The sequence below is a fragment of the Galeopterus variegatus genome, unplaced genomic scaffold (genome assembly GCF_000696425.1).
Source record: "Galeopterus variegatus unplaced genomic scaffold, G_variegatus-3.0.2 Scaffold2064, whole genome shotgun sequence".
NCBI lineage: Eukaryota > Metazoa > Chordata > Mammalia > Dermoptera > Cynocephalidae > Galeopterus > Galeopterus variegatus.
In genome coordinates this window covers 261,719-274,939 of record NW_007728175.1, presented here as the reverse complement: position 1 = coordinate 274,939, position 13,221 = coordinate 261,719, and the positions used below count along the sequence as shown (strand labels likewise).

Below are 13,221 nucleotides of genomic sequence, written 5' to 3'. Positions count from 1 at the left end.
ATATCCTCACTTTAGAAACAAGGAAAGGCTCCAGAGAGGGGAGGAGATCCTGTGCCCAAGATCAGCTGCTTCATATCAATAGTAGGGCTGAGCCCCAAACCCAGGGCCTCTCAAGCTGAGCTCTTTGCCTTGCACCAACCACCAATCCCACAGGGGCAAGAAAGAAACCCCATGAGAATCCAACAGGTTGGGTCAAGTTCTCAGAAGACAGGTCCATCATAGCTTGGGGGGGGCTAAGGCTTATCTTTTGCTACAGGAGCAGCACTGAGCCCAGGGGAAGTGTGCAGCCCTTGCACTTTTACTTATGCAGTTCTTTGCACGGGGATGCCCTCCCCATCTAAATCCTTCTCTTCTCACAGAGCACATGTTAAGTCCCCGCATGCTTTAACCAACAAAGCCAAGTGACCCTAACTCTTTGTAACTCCACGTGTGAGGGTCTTTGAGTGAGAAACCACATGAGCTCATTGAAAGTAATAAGGAGCCCACATGGGAGTTGGAGGGGCAGTGGCTGCACCGAGCTGGGCCCACAGGCCAGCTTGCAGGGAGTGGAAGGGAAGATGCCAAGGGTCTGCACTAGGGCAGGGGCAGCAGGAGCAAAAGGAGAGAATTCCAGAGACCTGGGGACAAAAAGACAAGTGGAGTGTGTGGGAAAAGTGTGGAGGGGAGGGTGAGCATCAAGAGGGCACCAGTTCACCCCCTCTTGCCAATCAGTGGCCATGTCCCGCTCAGCTTCCAGGGCAACTGGGGTGGGCGGGTTGGGAAGCATAGGAAGAGGCAGTGCAGGGCCAATGGGACAGGCTCCAAGGGGGCTCTGCTCTAAGGCCGGGATAGTTCACATTGGCCAGGACTTGGGAGGCGGGGCAGGCAGGGCAGGGCTGTGCCAGCTAAGGCTTCTCAGCCCTGGAAGACATTTATGGAAAGTCATAGACCCTGGAGGAAAAGAAAGGAAACACATTTCTTAAAGACTTTTTACAGAAGTCCTCCCACTTGATCCTCCTCTCCCCATTCTACAGACAGGAAGTGTTTGGAGGGGGTTTGGCTGGCTCAAGATCACACAGCCAGGCAGTCTGAGGTTGAGCTGGGAAATGAACCCAAGTCTGCCTCCAGAACTGTCATGATTTCTACCCTGCCATGAGTGGATTCAGTCCAGTGTGGGAACAGCAAGGTACGTAACTTAGGAAGGATATGCCCAGAGAAGCTGGTAAGGGAGGAGACAAATGTTCCTCCCACAACTGAAAACATCCCCCAACCCTCAAAAAAATAAAAAAAAAATTCCACAGCCAAATAAAAGTACCTCAGAAACCAACACCTGCTGGCATGTGCATCATGTGCCCAGTCGCTTCCCTTTGTGACCTTAGTGCCCTGGCATTTGTATCTGTAGAATGCAGCAATATGTGTGCACATGTGCCTGGGCAAGCTGAGCCTGCCCCATGGGTCTGAGCTTGTGTGGGGTAGGGGCCCAAGTGAACAGAACTTCTTAGCCCTGACCTCAGTTGATATTAGTTCCAGGAAAACAAGTCCACAGGAGTCATCAGGGGTGATCTTGACTGAAGGCAGACTGGGGAGAGGCCCCAGGGACTTCAGGAGCTGCTCTCACTCCCAGGAAGTGGCACCCCGAAAGAGGAAGTTCCTGGACTGGGAAGTCTTGGGTGTATAAAGGCCTTAAGGCCCAGGGACAGGGTGAGGAGAGGGAGGTAACAGGCCTACCTGTCTCGAGTTTCTCACACAATATACTGCTAGAGACACCCTGGCTCCTTGCAAATTGGAAGAGGTGCTTCCTCTGATAGCGGCTGCTCTGGAATCCAGACACCATTTCACTGCCACCCCTGAGTCCACTGACCATGCCCCATCCCCAGAGATAGTATTTGAAGAGAAAGAAGAGTATACAGGATAAGAGTCTCAGTTGATTCCCAGAAATAATGATTCCGACCTGTCCTCAGGAATACAGTTATTGTCTCCATTTGCAGTAATCAACCAAAATGAAGAGGCTTCCCCCAAGGTCACACCCCTGGGGAATGAGGGAGCAGGGAGGAATGTGCTGAGACATTGGACAGGACCAGGATACAGACCCTAGAGGTGGTGGCATGGCCCCACAGCCACTGGCACTATCCCAGTGTGTGCCTAGGACACCCATCTGAGGAGCAGGGCTTTACCACTGTAGTCGTGTATAAAATGTTCCTAGATAGCACAGCTCTTCCCAAAGCTTGAGGGCTGGAGTGGATGAGCTGGTCAAATCCAGTTTGAAACTGGGGTAAGCTTGCTTTTCCTCCCAGCAGGACTGAAAAATCTTGCAAGTGCCTGGTGAGGGCTGTGGCTCAAAGCCACACTCGCCAAGGCCACAAGGCAAACCAGTGACAGAATCTGCAGCCAAGGCTTGGGTCTTCCCATTTTACCTTATGCTATCTCCAAAGCTGGCAGTTTGATTTCTCAGTACATGGATCACAGCAGCGGCTCAGCAGAATCTTTTTATTCCATAGGCAGGTTGCTGCCCAGCAGTGATCTACTCAAATTAACCACCATGACTTTAAAAAATAAATGAAAGCATAAATAAAACAAGATTGGCCATGTGATGGGATTGTTAAAGCAAGTACATGGACCTCACTTTTCACTCTGTGTATATTTGAAATTTTCCTTAAAAAGAGTTTCCAAGCGTCAGGAATTCACTCAAAATTAAAGGACAACATAAATGCCTCCAGTGAAGCCCTAAAAAATACTTTTCCTAGTTTCAAATGAAATTGGGGGGGGGGGCGGGCGAGGGGGGTTAGACAGAGACAAGGCCAGGAGAGGCTTGAAGGTCATGCTTCCTTTACCCAGGGCATCAGAAATGTTTCCTGGAAGCCACACAATGCAGCCGATAGCTCTGACTTGTGGTTGAAGAAAAGTCAGTGAGAGTACTCTGGCTCCTGGAGCCAGGCCTCTGCAGTTCATGGGGAAGCAGCACTCGGGACTGCACCATCCACTACCACTCCCAAAAGCACAAAGGAAGAGCCACCAGAATGGTTTCTTCTTTATAAACACCAGTACATAATGTTTATTTGAAATTCCCATTTATTACAAGTTCACCCTTTAATAGGGCCCTTCCTCCGTAAGGACAATTTAAAAAACAACAAACAATTCAGGTGTCACTGAAGTGGGAACATGGGATTCTCACTATTAACAAGAACAGACGATCTAGGATGAGAGGAAGGGAAGGCAGAGGTGGTTGGGACTATGAAATTGCAATGTCAGTGCTAACTCCAAGCCTGTAGGAGAAGGGACGGTAAACCTATCCACCAGCCACTGGAGCAAATTCCCACAGTCCTTGGGCAAGGAGGATAGGGGAGAGACAGGGACCATACCTTGAAGTTTAATATTAAGAGGCTTTATTCTCAAATCCTAGGAGTTGTGATTCCCTTGGTGGACGTCTTTTCCTTTAATTTAAATAGGTACAGAAGAGCATAGGTGCTCAACTTTTCCAAAACTTGAAAATAAAATAAAATCCTGTTTTGTACTTTTATCAAAATCTGCCATAAAAAGGAAAGAAGACTACAAAGTTTTGCTTAAATGTAACAACTAGCACTAGACTTGTGGCAAGGGGCTCTCTGAGCATGTCCTTCCGCACCCTCCTCCCATCCCCACTGACAGTGACCACTGAAATATCCAGGTTCTCAAGGACTTCCAAGTCTGAGGACAGAAAGGGCAGGGGAGGAGTGGACAGACAGAGACGGAAACAGCCACTATGGAAGGCAGACCTCATGGCTTGCCTGGATGAACCTCCAACCCAGCATCTCTGAAAGAGAGCAGATGGGCTGAGGGAGAAGTTGGGGAAGTAAAGCAAAAACATCATCATAGAAACTGTACTGTACATGTGCCAAAGCAAGGTGACAGAAATATTTTACAAGATGTTCTTTATACAATATCACTGCTGAAACAAGCAACTTTTAATACCTAGAAAAGTCAATTAAAAAAAAATTAAACATTTAAATTCTTCCTGCTTTTCTTCTGCTCCCCTAAGAGCTTGTCTGGTATGTGGGTGGGCTGGGCTCCAACACCCCTCTGGCCAGATCCATCAAAGTAAAGGTTATATGCATGATTGTAAGCAGGACTCCAGTCTCTAAGTGAAGTGCCTTAGTTTTGTTTGAGGGGGTGGGGTGGAGTCAGAGTAGGGAAAGGGTTGTCACCAAGATGGGGAGGGGTATTCAGGAATGGCTCCAGGAAATGTCCCTTTACTTTGCCAAGATCAATTCAAAAGACCACAACTGTTTCATGATGCTGGTGAATACAGAATTCTGTATGGCACTCACTGATACCATCACCTGAGAAGAAGAGGGAGGAAGAGACAGAGTATGGGCTTAAAGAAACTTGACTGTATATAAATATAGATTTTAAAAAAAAGATACTACCTCCCCATTTGGCCTGATTACCCCGATCCTGCTATGTGATACAGCAATCCTTCTCCTGGAGACCAGAGGGGCTTGGCACTGTCGTGGTAGCCAAAGTGGGAGGGAAAGAAGAAAGGAAAAGGAACTGGGTTCATAAGAAAAGCTATACCCTTGGACTCTTCCTGGAGACTCTCAGAAAAGATGTGGGGAGTTCAGGCCCTCTTCGGCCCCTAATATTTCAGGGCAGAGCCCTCCAACCCAACGTCAGGCTCCCCGAAGAGCTTTGCTTAAATAAGGCCCTGTGAGAAGTCTTAGAAAAACAGCACAAGCTTAGGATGACAGGCGTTTGTGAACTCCCTGTGATCTCCTCCCTCCAGAGCTCTCCTCAGTCTTCACTGCTTGCCTCCCTCCTACCCTCCACTGCTGTCTCCTGATATCCCCCCCACCTCAGCTCCCTCGCCAGGTCCCTGCCTCTCTATTTCTTCTGTCTTCGTCCCCTGGACTGGCCAATGGGCTCCGGCTCACTGTCCCCTTCATCTTCAGCAAGCCGATCGGGAAACTTCTTGCGTTTCCTGCGAACATATGGGTGGCCAGGAAGGTGTTTATGCAAGAGCGCCACCAGACACTGTTCTGTCTTCACCATGCAGTTTAGCACATGGCTGCCGCGGCAGTTGTAAAGCTCAGCATTGGTAAACACTTGCTTCATGTCAGTAAGAAACTCCTGCACAGAGTGGTAGCTCCCACAAGCACATTTGTTCTGCATTGTCTGAAAGTCCATGGGGTGGGTGATCACATCATAGTAGTCCTCGGCCTCATCCCTGGTCACAGGCTCCCTGTAGAAAAGAACCAAACGAAGACTTTTGCACAGCCTTGAATGCCACTGAGAGAGACCCTGATGTCAACCAACCAGGCCCAGAATGCCTACACCTGCTGGAATCAGCCAACTGAGATCACCTTGTACTAAGAGTTGTAGCTACCAATTTGGGAAAGTTAATTCCCCTGCCACTGAAATATGTCCTGAAAGGAAAGAGATTAGGGTAGTCCTCAGGGGTACAGCTGAGAGGTCCGTCAGCCAGCTGCCTTTTTTGAAGGCTCTTAGAACCTGCCAGGCTGGTCCTAGCCCCTATGTTTGAGGACGCAGCACTCACCTGAAGGGCCAGCTGAAGCGGTATTTCACAATCTTGTGGAGGATCTCTTCACACTTCTGCAGCTCCAGGCTTTGCCTCCGGGAGCTCCGCTTGGTCTGAAGCACCTGGTATCAAAGAAAGAATGTTATTACAGGTCCAAAAGAGGAAGGAGAGTGAACAGGGCAGAAACAAGTTTATCTGCTTAAAAAAAAAAAAAAAGTCCAACTATTTCCTTGGAATAGAGACGGTCAAAATCATCTAACATTAAAGTCAGGGAGCACTCTCAGCTCAGGAGGCAGGCATCATCCCATCTGTCCACTTGCCCCTGCCCTGGTGGATGGTGATCAAAGTGGCAGAGGGCAGGTGGCAGATGCTATAAGAACAGCAGTCCTGCTAGAGATTGGCTGGAAAGGGCCACTGTCAACAAAATACTAGCCTTCTGAGAGCAGAGGGACCTGGGATTATGGTGATATCATGGATGGGTATAAACAAGCAACTGCAGAAAGCCAGGTGGGTTATCAGGACCACCAGCAGCCAATTTTGTGGGGGTGGGGTGTCTCTGGGAAGAAAAGCAAGAGGTCCAGTTCCTTTCCAGGGTTCTTCCACTGCAGGCATATGGGAGCTGGGCTAAGGAGAAAAAGGGTGGGGCCTCCCTTCCAGGTAGCCAGAACAAGCTGCAACTCACAGCAGCAGGAGCCACAGAGTTAAAGGGGTTAGGGCTGGGCAAATAGGAGCATCTTTTAATACCCTTTGATCTCCCTAATGGCTTGCTTTATGCCTCCAACCCCAATTTGACCTGTCAAAATAACAAGTTTTCAAGAGCTTCTTTTTGTTCTTTAAAGTTCAAGTGACATCTAAAAACTACTAGAACTGCATTGGTTGAGAAGCAAAGGGAAGGGTAATGTCCCTCTCATAACAACTGTCAGCAAAAGACCCAACAATAAATGAGGCTCCAACATTGCTGACATTCTCACAACAGAGACCCAGCCCCTCTGAGCCGACTGGAGACATATGGATACTATTTTAAAATCCTTAATAAGTTGCAGGCTGCCTGCTAACTAGAGAAGACAATGTTTGCAGGCTACAGCAGGAGAATGCCAGACATAACTGTTCCTGGAGGGCCCACTGCCTCTGTCTGCCTAGAGGCCCACCCATCTGTCTCATCAGCCTCCCAAATAAGGGAGGGAGGAAAGGGGGAGGCTCCCACCTGTTGCCGGATGAATTCCTAATGTTTGGGTGGAGAATAAGAAACAGAAAGGTTAGAGGGAGAATGATAAATAGTTCCTACCAGCTCATCAACCTCAGTGTCATCCACAGGTGGTGCCTTTGGCTGAGACCTCCTGGGAGGATGTGGCTTCTTACCCGGTCGTCGGCCTGGCCTTGCTGCAGGGGGCATGATGCCCTGCTTGCCCCGGATCGTCTTTCGGGGTCTCACTGAAATAAAATATACTGATTCAGGGCAGAACAACTGAAGATGAAGGGAACATCTACAGAATGGGGGAAAGGGACGGGGAGATAATTTGGACAAGCAAAGCTATGGCTTACTTTGGTTATAAGGCCTCTTGCTGTTTTTCTCTTGCCTACCTAACAGGACACTAAAAGGCAGCAGCAGCAGCACATGAAGAATGAATACCCTTCATCAACCGCCAAAGGCCTTTCAGAAGGCTAGTTCCTTCCATACTTCTATCCTGTCCCCATCCTGTTTAGTTGCTCCCAGGGAACAAAGCCGTTGAAGGAGTCAACTGTAAACTGACTCACTCAGGAGAAACCATTTGCTAACAGATCAGCCTGGATTTCCTACAACCCAAGCTCAGACTGAAAAACTATGTATTTACACGTAAGATGGAATCTGATTGTAAAATAGACCCTGTTTCATAATCCCCAGAGTTATCCTACATGCACCATCATGATCTTTTCAGAGAAAAGCTGATACGTGGAGGGCCACAAGCCCTCCTCATTGAATCTAACTTTAGGACTAGCCCCAGTACTGCTTTCTTACTTTCTGAAAACCACAGACAGTGAGCTAGGCCACTTCCATAAGAGCCCTGGCCAGGATCCCAAAGAGAGAATCAAGAATACAAAGGCATCAAGACTACTTGTGTCTCAGGTTTACAAAAGATGCTCAATGTCGGACAAACCAACATTCCTCAGTATGCGCTCAGGGAGCAATGCTCCATAAGGATTAGCTCAAGGCTTCTTTCTCCACTAAACAAATTTGCCACCACCTTTCCTGGCTGGAAACACCTTGGATAGTGGGGAGATAACATTTGGACATAAACAGGGTGTAGACAGTCAGTGATATACAGAATAAAAAATGCTTTATATTCTATTTCTGGAACATGATAACCCTTCCTTAGCCATTTTAGGGTCTCTGGCCCAAGGCCAGGCTAATAAGAAAGGGTGAGTTGATGCTCAGGTGCTAGGCACTGAATTGTACTAGGGAGCTACATCTTTGGTGGCCTGGAAAGTGTAGTAGACAAAGGCCTCTGAAGTACCAAGTATTCTGTAAATCCTTTTGGCAGACAGAAGCCCTAGAAACCTTGAGAGGCAACAATTCCTTGGAAAGAGAGCAACGATGTGGAAGTGGAAAGCAATCACTAGTTTGAAAATAAACAGAATCAATACACTCCTATATTCAGAATCTGTTCCCAGACAATTGTGCATCCAAGTCATAACTGCAGCCAATACGAGGATGGTCTCCTTGTAATGCAGAATTAATGGACTACTTGTTCACTAATCCTAGGATACCTGAAATATCAGGTCTAGCAGACAAACAAAAGGAGGCCTTTAAGAACGGGAGAGATTCAAGTGTCCCAAATTACACCCACAGAGGAGAAAAGTGGGAGGATGGGAGCAAGTGTGCGGGCCCAAATCCCTTAGATTTTGGCAGCACCACTTCAGTAAGAGACTGGACATGCCAAACATCCTCTCTCTGTCCTTACACCAAGTATGAGCGTTCAGAGATGCTATGATCTTGGGAACTGTACCTTCTCATCAAAATCTTGATTTGGGGCCGGCCCGGTGGCGCACTGCTACAGTGCGCCGCTTGGGAAGCGCGGCGGCGCTCCCGCCGAGGGTTCGGATCCCACATACAGACCGGCCGCTCACTGGCTGAGCGAGGTGCGGGGGCAACACCGAGGGTTGCGATCCCGTTGTCGGTCCTGGTCCGGTACGGGCGCGACACTGAGGGTTGCGATCCGTTGCCGGTCACAAAAAAAGAGACAAAAAGGGAAAAAAAAAAAAAAAAATCTTGATTTGTGGTCTGTTTTCTACTAACCTACAAAGAAGAGTATATTTAAGGAAGAGGAAGGCTGTTAAATGGCTGGACTAGAGGACTTTAGCAATGAAAAGACAAGACTCTAAAAGAGTCATGAACAACAAACACAAGACAGTAAGAGTCAATGTGGTGAGTATAAATGAGGACTGTTTTCCTACTGCACTCTAGTGAGAATAGATCTGAACCTTTCTAACATTCTTAAGCCTAAGCCATGGAAAAACCAGTCTTCTCTTTTCAAACTAGCAAAGCTGTAGCCCTGCAACCAAAGGGAAAAGTCACTGTAACCAGAGAGAAAAAAAATAACTCTGAAAGCAGCACTGCACCAGAAGTCAAAAGAACTATAAGGAGAATGGCAATGGGCTAGATCTTCCTCACACACTGTCCCCATATACTGAGGGGTACTCAGCCAGCAGCTTTGTCATAAACATACTTGGAACCTTGAATTCCACTAAATCTTAGAGCAAGTGGGGATCTGCCACAGGTTGATGTTCTTGAAACCAAGCCACCTGCTATGGTCTGAACGTTTGTTCCCTCCAAAGCTCATATTTAAACTTAGTCCCCATTGTAACATTAAGAGGGTAATCCAACTATGGTATTTGAAAGGTAGGACCTTTAAGAGGTGACTGGATTATGAGGGCAGAGCCTCTTAAATAAATGAATTAGTCCATTCATGGATTAATAGGTTATCATGGGAGTAGACTGATGGCTTTATGAGGAGAGGAAGAGAGCACGTGGACATGCTCAGCCCTCTCGCCATGTGATGCCCTCAAGACTCTGCAGGGTTCCCACCAGGAAGTCACCCTCACTAGATGCACCCCTCAACTGTGGACTTACCAGCCTCCAAAACTGTAAGAAAAAAAACTAATTTCTTTATATGTTACCCAGTTTCAGTTTCAGGTATTCTGTTAACAGCAACAGAAAACGTACTAATACATCACCTTATCTCCTACTAGGCAGGCGGCTAAATGGCATCTTGAAAACCAATTTAAACATATGGCAGCTGAGTTATACCACAGTCACAACAAGAGAGATGAGGAAGCTAGCAAGATGGCAACACTGATTGTCTACTGTCTTTCCAAGTCAGCTTGGAAGAATGTGAGGTTAACTCTGAAGACAAACTAAACACTTACGTCGCAAGCCAGCCACCTCATAGTCTTCCTCCTCCTCCTCCTCCTCTTCCTCCTCCTCTCCCTCTGAATTGCTCTCGTCATCTTCACTGTCCTCAGAGGCAGATTCTTCAGTATAATTCCTGTGAGGAGACAACCCAAATAGGGAACACAGTTCTAGGCCAAAGTGCTCCTATGATGAGTTAAAGTACCACAAGGATCCCAGCAACTTTTTTTCTCCTCACACACTAGATAGATTTGAAGATAAGGGGAGAGAACCTGAATCTAGGCCAGGAGTTTTCCACAGAATGAAAAACTAAACTTCAACAGCATACCTCTCTCTACCAGGCCCCAAACGGTTTGGGCAAGACACCAATGGCTAAAGAAATCAAGACCAAAATGTAACCCTACCCCTCCCCACACAACACAATACAAAACACTATTTCTTTTGTCTCACAAAAAGAGCCAGATAATATAACATTTCAGGTACTAAAAGCTGTCCCCAACTCTGGGATAGACTGAAAGGACAACCACAGCCCAGACAGGTGTTGCTCCACCTTGATGGCCCTCTTCCAGGAGCTGAAACAGCTTGCAGATGACCATAACATCAAAGCAATGGTAATCCCAGCTCAGAACAGCTGGTCCAAAGCCCAACCATTTCAGAGCAGCATGCCTCATCCCTCTAAGTGTAGCCGGAATGGAGTGAGAAATAACCGACTAATACTGTTAAGGTGGGGTAAGGATCAAACAGCTCTGCCCTTTAAAAGAGAGACCAAGCCAAAGCTGCTCTTTTACAACCTCAAATTTCAACGTGTGGTATTAGCTTGGCAAATATTAGGTGTCTCCTCTTTACAAGGTTCTATGTTTGGCCTTATTGATATACAAGTAAAGAACAAAGTACCACCTCTACCCTCAGGGCACTGACAATCTCATGGGAGACAGTCATGTACAAAACTAACCATAAAGGCAAGGTACATGCACCAAAATACTGTTTCAGATATCAAAAGCCTAGCTGGAATACAGAGGAGGAACAATTAAATCTAAGGATCTAAGGACTTTTAAAAGAAACAATGAAGTAATTTTAGCTAGGGCATGGGCAGTCTACTCAGATGGGAGTTCTGGGTAGAGAGAGTATTCTCAGCTGGGAGGAAAGCACCAGAGGCAAGGATGAATAATGACCAGTCTGTAACAAACATATAAATACGTCTACTCAGATGGGAGTTCTGGGTAGAGAGAGTATTCTCAGCTGGGAGGAAAGCACCAGAGACAAGGATGAATAATGACCAGTCTGTAACAAACATATAAATATAGGAACTAGGACTCATAAAAACCTAGTCTCGGGTCGGCCCGGTGGCGCACTGCTATAGTGCGCCGCTTGGGAGCGGGGTGGCGCTCCTGCTGAGGGTTCGGATCCCCCATACAGACCGGTTCCGCTCACTGGCTGAGCAAGGTGCGGGCGCAGCGCCGAGGGGTGCGATCCCGTTGCCGGTCCCGGTCCGGTACGGGCGTGACACTGAGGGTTGCGATCCGTTGCCGGACACGAAAAAAAAAGACAAAAAGGAAAAAAAAAAAAAAAACCTAGTCTCAAAAGTTAGGTAGTTTAGACTTTATTCCAGAAGCAAAGGAAAAACAGACTTTTTGAACAGGAAGGAGAACAGATCTTTGCCTTATGCCTGTCATTCTGATATCACCACAGTAGTTGGATAGACAAGAAGGGAAAAGATATTAGGTGCGGAAGAGGAGCTGAGAAGCCACTGAAGGAGCCCAGGTAAGAGATGGAGGAGAAACAAATGACAGCAAGAGACCACGGAGAATGGAGAGCAGGAGACTGGTTCCTAAGACATCGGGACACTGGATTGATAACATTTGTCAAATTAATAAATATGTACAATGTGGGAGAGGAAGTTCATGTCCAAGTTGACACCAAAGTTCTAATCATGATAGGGAAGGAAAACAATAGGTATGGGAGTAAATGCAATGAGTTTGACTGAAGACTTTTAGGAGTAAGTGTTCGCAGAAAAGTAATCCTGAAGAAGTAAAAAGTGGGCAATGTGGAAGCAAAAGGGAGAGGGAGACATGTTACTTGAGAAGGTATGGACAAGAAGATAGAGAATGTCACCAGCAATTAAAACTAGAAATGTCACCATTAAGCTAAATTAGGTCAGTGTGGTTTGAACTCCTACTGAAGTACCATATATGATCAGACTCTGTACCCATAAGATGAAGCTCCTTAGAATAACTGAAGCTTAATTATAATAGCTATTTATTCATTCATTTTTAAAAGAAAAAAATCTCACCTGCCACGGGAGTTGCGCCTGGCAGTAGCAGGCTGGCAAGCTGGGCACTGCCACTCACCATCTGGTACTTCATAGAGGGCTGGCCTCAGACAAAACAGGTGGAAGGCTTTATTACACTCGTCACACAAGATCAGTTTGTCATCCTCACCTGCAAAGAGATAAACTTGTACAGCACTGTCAAGAGTACAGCAACGATCAATGAGCTGCTCACCCTTAACTAACACCACAGAAGAGCAGACATTCCACCCCAGTTTTTAGAATGCAGTCATTTTCTGAAAAGAAATGTAGCATAAAGTAGACGACAGATAATTTAGGGATCAGGTCTCCTAACTTATATCCCAAATACTCAGGGCTAGAACAGGACATTTATCACTTATTAAAAGGTAGCAAAAATCAAGGGATAGCAGGAAATCTTGCAGCTTTATGCTTCCCAGCTCATGTCTGATATGATTCCTTTAAGTCATTTGGTTTCCTTACATTGAAACTATACTGAATCAACTTAACATGTTCATCTTCCCTCTCCAACCTGCACTCTAAATCAGTTTTACAGCAATTAAATAATTTTACATAGGTCTTTCCATCCTTGGAAATTAAGCCCTAGCCTAATTCACAAAATAACTTTATCCAGTGAAAAGTCAATCACTGGGGGGCTTTTAGCTGTGAAGTTCCTTTTGCAACACATGAGATCTGAAAGATCTCAGCATTAAATGCCTTGCTCTGGGGGCCGGCCCGTGGCTCACTTGGGAGAGTGTGGTGCTGATAACACCAAGGCCCCGGGTTCGGATCCCATATAGGGATGGCCGGTTAGCTCACTGGCTGAGCGTGGTGCTGACAACACCAAGTCAAGGGTTAAGATACCCTTACCGGTCATCTTTAAAAAAAAAAAAAAAGATAAATGCCTTGCTCTGTAGGACTCAGTGTTGAAATGACCAAGCCTGAGCATTCTTCATGATGAACAAAGATTGCCCCCTGCTGGAAGCAACTGTCTTACTTCACAGATGGCTACAGTTCTGAGATAATAAAAAGATTTAAAACTTTAGATTAACTAATTTC

General features: G+C 46.6%; 1 protein-coding gene across 1 annotated transcript in view; it reads right to left on the bottom strand.

Moving 5' to 3' along the window:
* Nucleotides 1-3,000: 3,000 nt before the first annotated feature.
* Nucleotides 3,001-13,221, bottom strand: part of BAZ1B (bromodomain adjacent to zinc finger domain, 1B) — a 77,360-nt gene continuing 67,139 nt past the window's right edge. The window contains exons 15-19 of the mRNA XM_008580319.1: nt 12,169-12,316; nt 9,896-10,014; nt 6,777-6,922; nt 5,510-5,613; nt 3,001-5,194 (exon numbers count right to left, since the gene is read on the bottom strand). Of these exons, the coding sequence (XP_008578541.1) occupies nt 4,837-5,194; nt 5,510-5,613; nt 6,777-6,922; nt 9,896-10,014; nt 12,169-12,316 (875 nt within the window). The 3' untranslated portion in view covers nt 3,001-4,836. The remainder of the gene's footprint in view (nt 5,195-5,509; nt 5,614-6,776; nt 6,923-9,895; nt 10,015-12,168; nt 12,317-13,221) is intronic.